Source organism: Mytilus edulis, chromosome 3, assembly GCF_963676685.1.
Source record: "Mytilus edulis chromosome 3, xbMytEdul2.2, whole genome shotgun sequence".
Lineage (NCBI taxonomy): Eukaryota > Metazoa > Mollusca > Bivalvia > Mytilida > Mytilidae > Mytilus > Mytilus edulis.
In genome coordinates this window covers 82737842-82756694 of record NC_092346.1, presented here as the reverse complement: position 1 = coordinate 82756694, position 18853 = coordinate 82737842, and the positions used below count along the sequence as shown (strand labels likewise).

Below are 18853 nucleotides of genomic sequence, written 5' to 3'. Positions count from 1 at the left end.
AGCAGACTCTTACAACTTATAAATAAGTCGTTCTTTACTTGTCTACCTTTCATCTCCATATTCCGTTGATATTCCTACTTTCTCATTCCTGGTGATGTCCACGTCAAGCCGATTTGGTAATCGTTTTGTGTGACCATCCTCAGGATGTCACCTATCGGACTCTATCTCCTGGTCTAATTAGTGTTGGTAATGCTGCACATATTGGCTCTTTGCAGCAGTTCTGAGTTTGAAAATATAGCTGGCCAAATATCCTGACTATTTTCCAGTTGCTAGTGTTAAAGGTGTTATATATTTCTCCATTTCTCTTGCTTATATTCCAACATTCTGTCCAATGTAATAACACTGATATTAAATTGATTTTATAAATTTTCTTTTTGATATTTCTACTGTGTAGGTTTGATGCCCATATTTTTCTTAACTTGTAGTATGCTGCTCTTGCTATTTTTTCAATTCCATTTGCTATGTCGGTTGTTGCATTGTCGTTGGTATCTATAACAGCTCCAATGTATATTTAAACTGCCTACCATCTCTATTTCGTCATTGTCCGGTGTAATAGGCAACATGGTGTATTACATCTATGCTTATACACATTGTTTTACTTTTCTTCTTTTATGATATCTGCTTTGGCTGGCAAATGTGTTCTTGATTGACAGAAGAACATTAGCATCTGCAAAATCAAAATCTGGTAATACTCCTAATCTTCCCAGTTGATACATCACATTTCCGTCATCCATTTTTTTTATTCTTGTCTATCGTCTTTTTGTTAATTTTGTTTTATCAAACATCAAAAGGGTAACCAGTTTAGCGTCTGACCGTCACTGATGAGTCTTATTTAGACGAAATGCGCGTCTGGTGAATCCAATGATAAGCCTGGTACATTTGATAACTATATGCACCTGTCGTGTTGATCAATCTCGTAAACATTCAATAATGAGTCACTTTCGGTAACGTCACAATCAAGGATCAGATGGGGAAGGGATTATGAGTATGATAGGTGGAATATTTCGGTAGTCATATATAAAACATATACTAATAGTCCATAGTGGTTAACCAAATCATAGTGAGGTCCATGAAACTTTCGAGGGGATGACTTACACTATTGTACTTGAAAGTGCTTTAATTTTATGACCAAACAAAGAAAAACGTTTCAGGTTTTCCCCCTTATCACCCTTGCTGCAATATCTTCATTGTAGTCATCTTCCATTAAGCTCGGACATCATGATTGTCAGGCCCTGGAATAATGTAGCAACTATGAGATGAAAACCCCGTATACGGGCACTGTAGGAATGTTACTACATATGAAGGCGTAAAAAATAAAATCACAAAAATACCAAAGTCCGAGGAAAATTCAAAATATAAAGTCCCAAAACAAATGACAAAATTAAATTAAGAAAATTGTGGATTAACCCTGGTGTAATATATAGCATGCTCGAGGTCAAACTATGTGATAATTTAAAGCTAAAATAGCCTTTTAAATACCGTAATAATCATGATAATTATTTGGACTAGTATTGGGAAAATAATAATTAATTTTTCTTATCTCCTTCCAATTAACTGTACGTCTCAAAAATACATCACTGTTTGTGGAGTCCAGTGTTGTCTTTATTGGGATATGTTCGTTTTTATTCTGTGGGTTTCATGTTACTAATGTACTATTTCACTATTTATTTATGCGTTTTTCTGTATTCTTGCGTTTGTTTGTACTGTATTCCTGTCACGTGGCGTTGTTATTTTAGTGTCAGAATCAACATTGCCGTGAAAGCAGAAAGTTTGGCTAGCCGTAAAACCAGGTTCAACCCGACAAAATATCCTGTACCAAGTCAGAAATATGGCAATTGTTATCAAATAGTCTGTTTCTATGTGTGTTTGCGTTTGGTGTTATTGCACTTCAGTGTTCTGGTGTTCCGTTGTTTTCCTCTTATAGTTGCTGTGTTTCCCTCGGTTTTACTTTGTAACCTCGATTTGTTTTCTCTCAATCGATTTATGACTTTTGAACAGCGATATACTGCTGTTGGCGATGTTCCTTTAATTCCACCATACGGTGTTTATATACACTTTGAATAAACTCGTTCGTCATGCCCGTCTGTGTAGTGATGTCATAGATTTTAACGAACGTAGTCAATGCATCACTGGTAAATTAATAAGTCGTGGATTTCGTTACCATATAAAATTAGATTTGATTAGTAAATGTGGTTGTACCTGTAGAAAACTTATTAAAAAACGGTATTTCTGAATTACGGTGGTTGAGTACTAAACGCGCGGAAATCACTGTGATCCGTGTAAAACTCATCGAACCTTTAAACAAACTTATTAATAAAGGTTATCCTGCAAATTTTGAAATAAGATCTTTGAATAAACTTTACATTGGCACACCAGTCGATTTTGTCATCAGAAAATTAAAACATAACTAAATTTGGTTTTTTTCGCGATGGCTTTGTAATGCAATTGCCTTTTTTCATTTTTTTTTAACAATTTAAAGTTTTAGGACGGAGCGCTTCTCCGTTTCCTCTTTAATAATGCCCACTGATCTAAACAGTATGCGATGGACAATATCATTGATAATAGATGTAAGTTTAAATTAAATACAGCAGACATTTGTGACAGGGGTTGTTCCTATCATATGTATGTTTTGTATTATTACGATTTTATTGAGCAGTTCTTAATACAATATTTATGTTTTATGAATATTCATTTGCTGGTTTTTATCGGCAGCATTCCAGGGTATGCTTTATTATTACTTTATTTTGATAACCTGAACAAGGATATCCTACACACACCCAGTCTATGGAAGAAGCGTATCGATAAAAACTTTTCTTATATCACATAGCGATATTGTCTAATATCAATTGTAAATATGCAGACATTCCAGGCGGAAAATGTTGTTTTCGGCAACGAAAAATTAAGAAAATACTAATTTTAAAACTTATTGTTCAAATATAAACAACAATTGAGTCTAAATATACATGCAGAAGTTAGTTAGAAGCTTAAGTTTATGTCAGTGTAAAATTTGAAGTGCTGTGTTTTTCTTATATACATAAATAAACAATGCGATACTTTTAAAATATCAATGCGATACTTTTAAAATATCATAGCGGTGTTTTTGTTATATCAATTTTAGTACCGATTAGTATTAATATTAGACTGCTGTACCAATATTTTGACAATTTTACCTAGTATGTCTGTTTTGTTCACGCATCGTTGTAAATATTACAGAATTTGATGAGACTGTCATACACGTGAGAGGTGAAGTGCTATAAAACCAGGTTCAATCCACCATTTTCAAAATTTGAAAATGCCAGTACCGAGTCAGAAATATGACAGTTGTTATCCATTCGTTTGATGTGTTTTATCATTTGATTATACCATTTGATAAGGGACTTTCTGATTTGAATTTTCCTCGGAGTTCAGCATTTTTTAAATTTTACTTCTTAGTAGTATTGTATGTAAATAAGCAGTTTTAAGACCATTGCTTTAATTCGAATTGTTTTTGGTAACATCTTACAAATTTCTCAATTGGTTTTGGAAGCAAATCTAATCAAATAAGAGTTTAATAAACAATGCCGTAATCAAATAATCAAATAGCTAAGTATCAAAATGATTGACCTGTACTTTTGAATCTTCTTTTTTTTTTTTTTTTTTTTTAATTAGACCGTTGGTTTTCCTGTTTGAATGGTTTAACACTAGCAATGTTTTTGTTCCTATATAGCGTGGTGTTCGCTGTGAGCCAAGGCTCCGTGTTTAAGGACCTACTTTGATCTATAATGGTTTACTTTAAACAAATTATTACTTTGATGGAAAGTTGTCTCATTCGAACTCATGCACCATCTTCTTATATCTATAAATCTTTAAAATTTCCCCTTATAAATAACTGCTTTCCAGTCCTCCAACTGAACAATCTAAATTTATGAATATAGAAAAGAAATATAGATATAGGAAGATGTGGTGTGAGTGCCAATGAGACAACTCTCCATCCAAATAACAATTTTTAAAAAAAGTAAACCATGATTATAGGTCAATGTACGGCCTTCAACACGGAGCCTTGGCTCACACCGAACAACAAGCTATAAAGGGCCCCAAAATTACTAGTGTAAACCCATTCAAACGGGAAAACCAACGGTCTAATCTATATAAAAAACGAGAAACGAGAAACACGTATATATTACATAAACAAACGACGACTACTGTACATCAGATTCCTGACTTTGAACAGGTGCAAACATTTGCAGCGGGATTAAACGTTTTAATGGATCGAAAGCTTCTCCCTTTTTCTGAAACAATAGCATAACATCACAACATAGAAAAACACACGATAAAATATCAATTGGCAGACTTAACTCAATCAAAAAACGTAAATTAATACACAATGAACGAATGAACGAATATACACATTTCTAACGTGAAAAGACATTTACATCTTATTTATTTGTGTTCTAAACATTTTTAGCTCACCTGGCCCGAAGGGCCAAGTAAGCTTTTCTCACCACTTGGCGTCCGTCGTCCGTCGTCGTCGTCGTTAACAATTTACATTTTGAACTTCTTCTAGAGAACCACTGAATGGAATGAAACCAAACATGGCATGAATGTTAGTTTAACATAGGACCCTATGGGAAATGCATACAAATGACTTCTTTTAGAGAACCACTGAATGGAATGAAATCAAACATGGCATGAATGTTCCTAATGTGGTGCTGACCAAGTGTTGTTACTTTGTAGCCGATCCATTATCCAAGATGGCCGCCAGCAGGGACTTAGTTTAACATAGGACCCTATTGGAAATGCATACAAATGACTTCTTTTAGAGAACCACTGAATGGAATAAAACTAAACATTGCATGAATGTTCCTTATGAGGTGCTGACCAAGTGTTGTTACTTTGTAGCAGATCCATCATCCAAGATGGCCGCCAGCAGGGGACTTAGTTTAACATAGGACCCTATGGGAAATGCATACAAATGACTTCTTTTAGAGAACCACTGAATGGAATAAAACCAAACATGGCATGAATGTTCCTTATGAGGTGCTGACCAAGTGTTGTTACTTTGTAGCCGATCCGCCATCCAAGATGGCCGCCAGTGGGGGACTTTTGAATGAAATTAAACATGTTCCAAATTCCTTATCAATGAGGTTGTGTTGTCACTTTTAGCCAAATTTTATATTTTTTCATATGATTTCAAAAACCCAAGTAGAATCAGGTGAGCGATACAGGCTCTTGAGAGCCTCTAGTATTTAGTACTCATTGAAGAAATGAATTTATAACAAGCGATACGGATTGTTATTTTGTACTAAGAAAAGTTCGCGTATTTATACGATCGGTTACTAGCCAAAAACGAAAGTCAAATCTCTGTGGCAACAATATATTGGAATACCCTCACGGTCATCGCGATGTAAAAGAGTGTCCACGCGGCGAGCTGATTATGTTCATAGAGATATCGATTTACCAACGGGGAAAAGTCTTTGATATCCAAAAAGAACTGTCTTCCTTCTCAATATCTTTTGCTATGTTAATAATAAATATATTTTCTGTTTGACAAGATTTTTGATTTTCGTTGTATCTGAAGTTGTCCAATTTATAGTCTGAGGCTACTCAGTTGGTATCTTCAAAGAGCGGGACACCAGCATTTGTACATTTTAATTTGTTTGGATTATTGATTTTACCATTTGAATATTCATTGTAATTTGGAGCTGTATCGGATTGGATTGTTTGAATGAATGTTTCTTTTAAGTAATGATATTTTTTGTCTATTTCGATATTACCAAGGTGGGTAGACTATAGCAGTGTGACCAGTAAATTAGAATCTAATAGGTCGCTATATTAGAAAACTTTAGCAGTTATATTAGAAAAGTATCGCATTCATAAATTTTTGATATTAAAAAATCATCGCTATGTTATAAGACAAATATCGCATTGATATTTTAAAATATAGCAGTATCGTTGACTTATAGGTGATTTTGGCGTAGCAAACAATTGAATTCATCTCAATTGCATTCCACTGAATTTGCTACATGATATTTATAGAATGTGTACATCTACAAATGATAAATCGTGCATTTATGTTTCATTTATTCAATAATTCAATTTTCTCGTTTAAATACACCTTACTTGTTATTACATAAAATAACTCATGAAAATTATACACCAGACGTATGTCATGTTAAATGTCACCCTGTTTTCAGAAAAGAATCATTACTTTATACCGAGAAATATGCCTTTCTTCGTACAAATGCTAACATTCGTCTGAAATTTCCCACAATGCAACTCGTTGATATAAGACAATATCGCTCGTTGATTTAAGAAAAGCTTTTATCGAATCGCTTCTTCCATAGACTGACACCGAGATGATGATTTTCATAGCCATGTGTGAGGGTTTGGATGGGGTTAAATGATTAAAGAATAATGCCCTTAAAAAATGAAGATTAGAGAATAATGAGCCAAAAAATAGAAGATTAGAGAATAAAAGGGTTAATTTTTGGAAGATTAGAGAAAAAAGGGGTTAATTTTTTAAAGATTAGAGAAAAATGGGGTGAATATTAAATGTTTACAGAATAACAGGCCCCCCCATCCATACCCTCATGTGTTTCATAGACAATAATCTCAACAACAAAAATATTACATGTGACTCGATAGAACTTCTCCAAGTTGACGTACAAAGGGAGATAAACAAAGCTTTATTGATTTGGTATTGTTCTCCCTGCTCATGTTACTAATGTACGTACAGTTAAAGTCAATGACTTTTATATATGTCTGGAATGACTTATATACATATGTTGTAACGATCCAGCTCCCTTGTAAGAAAGATAGTTGTCTCGTTTTGTATATAGATTAGATCGCTAGTTGAATTGTTTTACACAAGATATTATTGGGCCCTTTATAACTTGCTGTTTGGTGTGAGCCAGGGCTAAAGTGTTGAAGATCATACTTTGAACTATTAAAGGGAAATTCCGCGATTTTTTACTTATCATCTAATTATGTTCATCTTAACATAAAAAACACATTTGCAAAGTTTTAAATTTATATTCCTTCTAATAACGGAGAAAATCAAGTATTTGTAACTTTTTTGGTTGAATTCTCGAGTGGGTCGTGACGTATTAGCCCGATTTATTGAATTCTGGGAAAAAATAAAATCTGTTTAACTCTTATAGCTTATCGACAATATACGTAATTAAAAGCGCACAGCTGACGAATGGTCGAAGTTATTAACCACAATATAAGAATGAACGAAAATGAATATGCATATACCGTTTTGTATTGATTGAATTAAACTCCTATAAAATTATCTCTAGTAAATGTTTTTGAATAAATTTAATTAATTATTGTTGAGATTTTTTTCATAAAATATTTATTGAACATTTTTACTGATATTGAACTAAAAATATTTCAGTTCTATTTACCGTTATTGTTTTGATAATCATTTCAATGCAACTAATGTGTGAGCAGAGTGTGTATATTATTTTGTAAAGGTCACTGTATATTTCCCGGCTTGAGGTCAATTCGTTTACCTTGTAGCTATTTAGCCGCAGGTGTGAGTTCAAGCGTACACAGGTATAAATGTTGTTATTTGGAAAGGATAAACAGAAAGGATTAGAAAGAGTATGCTGTCACCATGTTAATACACTAAGATTTAATACACGATGAGAATAAAGATACAATAATTAAATTGTGTAAATTAATTGAAAATAAAATTCAGATTCGTGTAATTCCGAAAGTGTATAAAAATAAAAGGAAACAATTTTTGATTACTTTCTTAGCGGCAATTGGCGTAAAGATTCAAATATGAAGCAAAAAATAGTAGTTTTAATCTTTAATAAAAACTAAATGCAATACTACCCAATTTGATATACCATTGTACATCTGTTTGATATCATTGACTTAACCGGAATTTCTTAACTTGTATTCAAATCTGACTGTGTTTAAATGCTAATAAAACTATTGCAATTTTAAAGTTTTTAATTGACAAAAAAATACAACATACAACATGCATGATTTTTTTTAGTTTCTTTTTAACATTTTATTCTTACATAATTAAATTCATTTGACAATCATTTACACGAACTTTTTGTGAAAAGAATATCAATTATCTAAGCTAAGGCATTATTTCTTTTGAGGATTTTTGAGGATTTTTTTAAAAATTCTATGATAATATTTGTGCAATGTTGAACATGATAGCCGTCATTAATCCAAATAAGTAATACAGTAGTTGTAATAAAAGTTATATTTTAGTCATGCATAACTGATATTGACGAATTTATAATAGTTCGTCCATACATCGTTGTTCTTGAAACAATCATTATTAGTATACATGTAAGTTTCCTGACGTATAAGAGCCATTGAGGATGAGCTCCAGAAAAATCAGACTAGTGGCGTTTCGTTCGTTTGTTTGTTGGGAAAGGAGAGGAAATGCAACCGCTTGTACAGATAAACGACAGAATTACCATACAAGCATTTATAGTCAACACAATCAGAAAGAGTTCCCATCGTTAGACGGGGAATATGAAGGCTTCCAAGAATGAACAAGTGACATGTCTAACTCTGAACAGTTAGAAAACAGACTATCGACATCGACCGCTTGTTCTTAATATTTGAAACTGTATGCATATATATACGTATACGTTTATGATATATATAGTGATGAGTTCTTGCGTCTGACAAAAACTAAATTCCTTCATGGTTATATCTTGCCATACGTTTATATTGGTTTGTAAGGTGATTACTCAAAATCGTTATTTGAAAATCCTGTTTGTGAGATGTAGATTCATTTCAATACAGAAATTTCGTCTATATATTTCACAAGTGTATAACACGGAGAAGCTCTGAAGGTCCATTACTCCCATTTTGTTTGGGTGTGAACCATCGATGTTTACAGCAATATCACAGAATATGATGATGATGGTAGAAAGAACTATGGGCGTCATGTGGCAAATATTACATGCATATCGGACAATGAGTTGTCAATCTGTATGAAAAGATTTCCAATACAACCATATTATTGAGAAGGAATGTTTACATGCTATACTCTCGTACTAGTATTACAGGGTTCTTGTGGCGTTCACCTTAGACACACATCTTTTTAACGATGTTTAAAAAAAAAAAGACAGAACCAATTTAATGTCATATTTCCCTATTTTTTAAATATAACTAAAAGTCTTTTATCTGACAAGAATACCCCTATTTAGCGGACAAGTAATTTATTCTTTTTTCTGTTATTGAATACCAAGAAAGAAAATAAATCCCGAAATTAATTTGAAACTTTGATACTCAAAAGTTTCCCAGCAAAATATTCACATCCCCTGGGGATAATTAGTGTTCGTCCAGTGGCATATATAACCATATTTTGGAAATTGAAAGGGGTAGATACAAAAATATAAAAAGGGAAGAACGTTTATGTCAACATTGTTGTCTAAATAAAATAGATGATGAAGAACATTTTTTATTTACATGTATTAAAAATAAAGATTTGAGACTTCAATTTTTGCAGAAAGTTAGAAATACCTATTCTGATATAGATAATATGGATGGTGTGGATAAATTGGTTTTATGTCTTTCGTGTCCATCAATTATGCAGTATACGGCTCCATTTGTTAAAAAGTCATGGTCACTGAGGAGAGTGGACTCAACAACTGCATGATAGATACTTATATGTATATAATGTTTGTTCTTTTGTTGTTATTTTTGTATGATGTATTGTGTTCATTTATATATGCCTTCAACCCCATTGGGGTATAAATGTGCATTTATTCAATAAACAAACATTTATAACAATTGTGATGACGAATTCCTTCCTTTGTTCGAGAACAATCTTATTGAAATATCAATCTGTGATTTTACTAGGTCCACAGCTTCAATGAACCAAAGCAAAAGTTATACATCGACCTGTATTTAAATCAAATTGGTTCTCTTCTTCTTCTTCTTCTTCTGGTATATCTTCGACATTCGATGATTACATACTGTTGGCATACGTGGACTAGTCTATTTACAACACTTTTACCCCTATTTATTCAAAATATATGTTTTTTTCTTATGTTCAATGTATACATGTATATATTTTAAATTGCGCTATAGTCCCGCAACTTTCTATCCAGTCGTATAAACGAATCGTCGGCAAGTGCGTACATTTTTTTAAATCAATATTTCTGGTCTGTTCCAATCTGTCCTTCACTATTGACAATGACTATATATTACATTTTCCCAAATTCACCCTTGGAAAAAATATTTAAATAGATTTTAATTTCATCAAATCTTATTTTTTGGGTATTATTTATATGTTTATGAATTATATTCTTTACACCAGAAATGTTATTTATAAACAAGCGTATGAGTTTAGTAATGACAAGTAAGACAGAGTTGTATATTATTCATCTGATAGTTCGAAATGGAAAGTTATAAGTTATAAGTTATCAGCCGTGTACACTGATCAATACCTGCAGAAGTGAAACGATGCATGAACTTGCAAGCCCGACAGGAAATCGCTTGAATACCTGGACGTGTCACCTCACACCCCTCACAATACCTTTGGAAGTAATACCTTTAGCCATGCTGGTGATCAGATGAGGGAAGATCAAAATATATTTGAAAATTTTTTATTACTTTAAAGAATTATGAACAAATTAGATTTTCGAAAACAATTTTCACGGAACACTTATTTATGATTTCAACTTTGACTGTTCACCTAATTCCAATATCAACAGTTTAAAAACAACAGACCATGGTAATTTAAAAAAAGTAAGAATATTTTTCGTATCAAGTTAGTTAGTCGGATAAAACAACCGTACGATTGACAAGATATCGACACGCAATTACGACTACATCAGTTACTGTAGTTTTGTTTCTTTGTGGTTTATAGACATATCGTTTTTATTAATCGGGAAAGAAGACAAAATGGCGGATCGCACAGAATTGATACTCTAAATTTAAAATCGATGGTGATCGCTTATCTAGCGGAATAAAACTTTAATATCTATGAATTTGAGCATTTTTATACAGAATGAACATAATATCAATTTTTGATTTTTTTGCGAAGTTTCCCTTTAAGAGGGTGTCTATGGGAAAACCAGGCAGTGGGTGGCACATGACATATTTTGTTTTCAAATTTTGTTCATCTATTTCATATCACAAATTCATTCTATCTCAAAATTAGATTTTGTTTTTTTTATTAACTGCAACAAATAAAAAGCAAAAAATACATAGAAAGGACTGAAAATTCATTGAAAAGGGGAGATAACTCTTCATTTTGTACAAAATTTTGTTATTGTTAGTGAACTTTAAAATCATTTTCTGAGCCATCCACTGTTGATTTAAAAATATCTTTGACACATATATATCCTTTGTATGATATAAACATTGCATTGGAACCAAAAATTCAGTGGGAAAAAAATATGTTGTGCCACCCATACCATAGGATTTGCCTGTTATTTACTTGGACAGCTTTTTAATTGTTTACTTTTTAAACATTGTGACTTAGATGGAGAGTTGTCTCATTGGCACTCATACCACATCTTCTTATTTCTATTGATATATAAAGGTAAAAGAAGGCCCGGGTTAAATTCGTATCTAACTATAGTTTAACCAGATAACATTGTGTTCTTGCAATTAGTAAGGCTAAAAGGACTATGTTATATATAGTAACTCCTTTAAAGGATAATCTTTATATATGATTTATATTGATATCACTTTCTTTTTTGTTCTTGTGACAAGTCAGTGAGAAGGTTAGGTCTAAGAGTAAAATGCTGAGTTTATCGTCCGATTCAAACTAGAGTTTGCTAATTGGACCGGTTGTGGGCTCATAAAGCATTATAAACAAGAAACATATATAATTGATAAAATCGAGAAAGTACAAAAAAGGGACCAAAACCAATCAATGATTAAAAATAACTTGTTGTGAAACCGGCTGTCGTCATAACTGAGTCAAGAAAACCAACCAACATTAAGCTAACTTGAAGATTAATGGAAGATTATGAATGATAATGTATTGTGTATTGTTGTCATTATGTCCCATCAGTGACCCTTAATTGGAAAATAAAGAAATTTGAACTTTGAACTTATAACAGTGAGCAAAGGGATAAACAAAATCATAAGTCGAAAATAGGTGACAAAATGATGATGCCATGGGAAAACAGGAAAAAGGAAGAAAAAACAAACAACAGTTCACAAAACACAATATAGAAAACTAAGCACCTGAGATCATCCCTATGTTTTGGTTGGGTTCGTGTTGCTTAGTCTAACTCGTGTTGTTCAGTCTAACTTCAGTTTTCTATGTTGTGTTTTGTGTAGTTATTGTTTGTCTGTTTGTCCTTTTCTTTTTTAGTAATGGCGTTGTCATTTTTTTCAAGTCGACTCATGAGTTTGAAAGTCGCTCTGGTATCTTTCGCCTCTCTTTTAAAGACTCAACAACACGAACCCATGCATTCTAAATTCGTGGGTGATCTCAATTGCTTCGAAAGGTTAAGCAGATCCAACACCACATTTAGTAAGTACAAAATCGGTGATAAGTTAACTCGGTAGGTCACATTTGATGTCAAATTGCCATGGTTGTGGTTACGACAGTTGGAACACTTTCGCCGTCATCTTTGAAACAGGGGTGTCATAACGGTCAACCAACCGTCTTGATAGCGTCAATCTGGCACTTGGAACTCTTGGTTCAGTAGCTTCCTTGCATGAAAGCAATCCTAAAAGGAACTGCAAGCTCTGGAATATCGTATTAACTTGGAGATTCAGTATACTTCATATGCAGGCACTGCCTAGATTGTTGCTACATAAAAATGGAAGGTTTACAAACGGGGAAGATGAAATCATCTCTTTTGTGGTAAAGCTTTGTTCTCAACCAGCCCCCATTGTCAATTTCTAGATATAAGATAAGATATGGGCATACTTAACTTTATATGGTGTATGCTCTATATTTAGTGGGAGGACATGAATAACTATATAGCAGAACGTGAACAAGTCACAGGCACTCATCTCAGAAAAAAATTGCTTTATACCTTGTTATATAAAGGTATATAGCAATTTTTTTCTGAGACGAGTGCCTGTGGAACAAGTCCAAATAATAATTATTTAAACTAAACGTGACTACTTAAATGTAAACTTTTGAAAAAAATATGGGAACTTTGATACAGAAACAGCATCACATAATCAGTATATGCATAGGAAAATGACTAAAGTTAAGGTACATCACAAGAACTTGACAAACTATAACCCTACACATGGCAAGAATAGTCTACAGAATAGTAGGGGAAAAAAACACACTCAGAAAAAAAGTTTTGAAAAATGCAATAATTTCGGGAAAGTACGGATTACTAACGGTCTTGATTCCGAAGTTGTAAATGTTTTAATAGTTTGCATTGCAATCTCCCGCGGGAAATTCAGACTCTTCTTTGATAAAGTTATAAAAACAGATCAAAGTTTACCTGTATAACGAAAAAACGATATCTTAGACAGAAATTGAAATTTTGAGTGATTTAAACCCTTTTCAGTATAAGTCATGAATTAAACTTTGAGATCGTCCCCAAAATCAATAATGAAGTGCCTCAGGTGAAACTCTCAATTATAACTTCAGTATTTACGCGGAAATGGCGAGTGCAAGTTCGTTTACAAAATACAGAAGTTGGAGTACTGTGTCGGATGATCCTAATGATGTAGGGAGAATTTATACACCTGAAACTCCAGCCCAAAAGAAACTTAAAAGAACTTTTAGCACATGGGCATTTTCTTTGATTATTTTGAGCTTAAGTGTTATGTTTTTAGTTGGATTAATGGTTGGATATTTTTTGAAAGAATCTCATGAAGATGAAAGCAGTTTTGGAAAAAGAAGGGATAAAATTGACACTCACATGCTCCATTCTGTACATGAAAACATCATGTATTTTATTTCAAATGACAATGTTCGAAAAATATCAAGGTGAGTTTTTGAATATTTGAAGATGAAAAAGCAAATCATTCAACACAATCCCTTAAAAAGAAAATAACTATCCCAAATAAGTGACTTCATTGGATGATTTGTATATACATGTATAGTATATGATACAGTATTCTATTTAAGTAATACTAATATCAGAGACATATGTCTGCTAATATTTATTATGGACCCAGCTTCAAATTTAAGATACATCTTTTGTAAATTTTAACTCTAGATCTGCCAAACAGGTCCTCAAACATTATTATGGATATTTTTCTAACTTGTGTTTACAATTTTTAATAAAATTGAGAATGGAAATGGGGAATGTGTCAAAGCGACAACAACCTGACCATAGAGCAGACAACAGCCGAAGGCCACCAATGGGCCTTCAATGTAGCGAGAAACTCCTGAACCAGGAGGCGTCCTTCAGCTGGCTTAACAAATGTGCATACTAGTTCAGTGATAATGGATATTGCATGGTAATAGTGTCACAATGCATAAAAATGCCATTGTGACACTATTCCTGCGCCATAGTTGCGTAAATGTAAAGATATTTTTGCGTTCGCATAAATAGATTTATACCATCGCATAAATAGATTTATGCAATCGCATAAATAATAATGCAAGTCCAGAAATACAATTATTTAATAAATAGATTTATGCCATCGCATAATTCATTTATGCAATGGCATAAAAACGCCATTGTGACACTATTCCTGCGCCATAAATGGACAGCATACTAGACTCCGAATTGTACACAAGAAACTAAAATTAAAAATCATACCGGACTAACAAAGGCCAGAGGCATTTTAATCCATATTTTATATACTTCAAATGGCACATATTTATTAAAAATGCAGCAAAAATTTTCTAAATAAATAGGTGGATCACTGTATTTAATTGTGTGACATGTATGTACTGAGAAGATACATTTGTACAAGTCTAAGAAAAGTTTGATGAAAAAAAAGTTTAAAAAGGCGACTAACTTTAGATTGAAAAATCAAAATAGCAATATATACATTGTACATTTTTTGTACATGTAGTTAATAAGAAAAAAACATAAGAGTCTAAAACAACTTTAAATATTTTTTTTTATACAATTGTGGATAAATGTTGTACATTGTACATGTATATGATTCATAGATACATGTACAATGTATATTATATGCCATTTATAATTATAGATAAATTTGTACATGTGCATTGGTTTTCCCGTTTAAATGGCTTTACACTAGTAATATTTTGGGGCCCTTTATAGTTTGCTGTTTGATGTGAGTCAAGGCTCTGTGTTGAAGGCAGTTTTTTTTTTTACCTACAATGGTTTACTTTTGTAAATTGTGACTTGGATGAAGAGTTGTCTCAATGGCACTCATACCTCATCTTCTTATATCTATTTATCTTACAATGAATGTAATTGAAGGATAGATTTTGATATTGTATTTTCATTTCAAGATTATATTATAGAAAATTTATTACAAATCTCGAAATGCAAAAAATTTCAAGATTTACAGAACAGAATCTATAGCATAATCAGACATTAAAGTAAGTCTAAAAATTTCATTACAACTTTGTAAAAAATGCATATGACTTGCTCCAGCTTAAATGAGGGTGGTAAAGGGTTATTTTCGTGCAACATGTTATGCCATTTTTATTTCACACACAGCCATGAAAAAGGTTCATTATTCACCATGTTTCCTGAAATCTGTAAAAAAATCAACGTGCAAGAAATTTTTAATTGTTTGTTCATAGTGAAATGAAAATTTTATTTCTCGTTCTTCTTCGCAGATACTCCTCCTTAACGCCCCTCTTAAAGTAAGCCTTCCAAGATTCAGAATTGGTTTATCAGTCTTGTCAGAGCTCTAACTTATACATGTTATACATTATTCAGCATGTACAGTAAAATTGCTAAATGGATTTTAACTGTCAAAATTTGAAAACTTTAAACAATCCTTACATGCCTCAGATTACATGATAATATTTTAATTGTTTAAATATTAGTTATTACACTTGTCAATTTTCAAGACGAAATAATCAATCCTAATTCTGAATAGGATTTATGATTTCTTTCATGTGTCAGTATATATATAAACTGTCTCATAGATCAGTGAATAATGAAACTAATTTTTATTGAGAAATGAATTTAACAACAATGAGTTAAATGAAGGCAATCAGTATGAATTAGAAAATTATTATCTCATACCATTCACCAAATTAACAAAACCAACATGACCAATGGTAAGGCTCAGGTTTACAGAAGAACAAATCATTCAGCCAGATAATGAATAAAATAAACTGAGTTATCTCCTCTACTGGAATTTAAGTTTTAAGTGTGATAAAAGAACTATTGTGCAACTTTCTACTATTTGAGAATCACTTGTGTTATTAGAAATTAAAAGAAAATATTTATTAAGAGATAACATGAGACACTTCAAACTTAGACAACATTGTAAGCCTTTGACAGAGATTTTAAGGGTGGATTTAGAAATTCTTTTGACTTGAAATACGAGGTTTATGTTGTCTTCTCAAATTCATGACTATTTCGTAAATTTGTTGAATACAATATTTACAAGTACTCTTAAAGGATCATACAAAACTTTGAATTGAGTAATAAAAACCTTGATTAATATCATGAAATTGAACAATAGGTATAGATAACCCTAGCTGAAAATATTTTGTTCCGTCATGAAATACTATGTACATGTACATATAGTTATAATGAACATGGTTTACCAATCATTTATTATTAATTAATTTTGATTTTTTCTTCTTCAAAAAACATCTTCCCAGACATTTTAAAAGTTCTCAGGCCTGTCAGGGCTGCACTGTTATTTGAACAAATAATTAAAAAAATGTTTATTAAAATATATATATCATGTATATATATATATAAATAACTTTTAATTTATTATATATTGTACTCTAAATTAAGTAATTTACAAAAAATAAAAATACACAATAGCAACTTCATTTATGCATAATGGAATATAAATAAGAATAAGAAAACACGTTGTGCATATACATCCATCAGTAAAAAATACTTAAAAGATGTATACATTTTGTGGGTTCAGGTTCACATGTTAGAAAGTTTCATTTATGTTCAATATATAGTACATGTAGATATGATATATAAACTTCTATAGTGAATATATACATTAATTGTACATGGATATTAACATACATGAACATGTACATAACATGATCAACATGTACATGTACAAATTATAATAAAAAAAATTGAAGAAAAGAATGCTTTTATATCTGTTAAGCCTCCAAGGTACAATTTATACAATGTATCTTTAACTGGTAAATGTACTTTTGACCATCAAACCGCAGAAAATAAGATTAATTATTTTAAGACGTATACCAGTGGTGCTTCCTTTGATCTTAGGTTAAAGCTTGGAGTCTATACTGTTACTTCCTTTCACATGTTTCACTAAGTTTCATAGGTGAAGATTTTAAAATTTATAAAGTCATTCATGACTTGTAAATGTATTCATATGAATGTCCTCTCTTCATGCTGAGAGTTATTCCCAACTGTGTATAAAATAAGATTAAAGATGTAGTGACCATGTAAGGGTCAGTATACGTAGATCATCACTATACAATCGAAATGGACAGCTGTTCCTATGTTATTGATAGGGGATAAATTGGAGGGATTTTAGGCTACTTTCTCCTATCTTCAATAGTGAAATGAGTTCAGAGATTTAAAATGAAAAAGTTGAGGACAAAACCTTGATGTGAAGTCAACTGTTGTCTTGCTGGCTTTATTCAAAGTAACATTAGCATACTTACAATACAAGCAAGCTTTCTCTGCAGGACAGCATTCATAACAATAATTATATGGAAAAATCTATTCAAAACGCAACCACTTTTCTTGTTTATACTTTAACCATTTTCTAACATACCTTGTAATTTGTATAAAAATACAAAAATTCATTATGTGCTCAGTGAAAATGACTTTTATGTGATGAAACAGAAACCTGTTAAGTTCTTTTCAATGATAAAAGCTGTAACGATTAAAGATAATTTTTAGAAAGCTGTGTTCATCTAATTTATGTGGACCATTTACCACACATAATGCCATTGAGATCACATTTTGTTTAGACAGAGATTTCATTTAAATGTCACTTTGATCACTAAAAAGTTGTAAAAACAAGTTTATTATGGGTTATAATTGTTAACAGTTAAGAAAAATTATCAGGGCAGTTATCATGGTTATAATTAACTTGTCTAAAAACTGATTTACAAATAGAGATACACAAGATATGGCGCGCTTATAATTATTAACAACTAATAGTTGATGTACTGGATGCTTTTGTTATTTATTATCTTATACATGTAAATGTAAGAAAGTTAAGTCGCTCTAATTCAAATCATAATAAACTCTCTGTTTAAATTCTTACCACCCAGTTTTGGTGAAGTACATGTAAAGTAAAATTCTTCAATACATTTAAAAATTATTTTTATTTATCAATGAAGTTTTATATCAAATGCAAGATTTAGTTTGAAGTCCTGTCAATTACCATTTTAATACAAATTCGACAGAATAACTCCTCCCTAAAATGTATGAACTTTTTAAGAATGCTATTTTTACAAATATGTAACAATATATACTAAATGAATTTCAATTCAATGGACCTAAAAACATGGTCTTACAATTCTTTCTTCTTTAGTATAATGGTTTAACATGTAGTGCAGTCATAAACGGTAGCATCTATTTTGTGTAGTTTACAGGGGCAGATACAGCCATTTTGAAAAGGGGGGGGGGATCTAAAACAAGGATTAAAAAGGGGGGGGGTTCAACCATATGACATCCTCATTCAAATGCACTGATTGTCCTTAAAAACCCAAGACCCCCCTTTATCTGCCACTGGTTTAGTTGTATGTGTACCCTACCCATGATGGAAATGAGGATACATGTACATTAACCTGTTATTTGTCTTCAACTCTCATCCCTGGAAACTTTGC

At 31.9% G+C, this 18853-nt stretch overlaps 1 protein-coding gene across 1 annotated transcript in view; it reads left to right on the top strand.

Moving 5' to 3' along the window:
- Positions 1 to 13388: 13388 nt before the first annotated feature.
- LOC139517610 (N-acetylated-alpha-linked acidic dipeptidase 2-like) overlaps positions 13389 to 18853 on the top strand; it is a 31670-nt gene continuing 26205 nt past the window's right edge. The window contains exon 1 of the mRNA XM_071308846.1: positions 13389 to 13888. Coding sequence (XP_071164947.1) covers positions 13560 to 13888 — 329 coding nt within the window. The 5' untranslated portion in view covers positions 13389 to 13559. The remainder of the gene's footprint in view (positions 13889 to 18853) is intronic.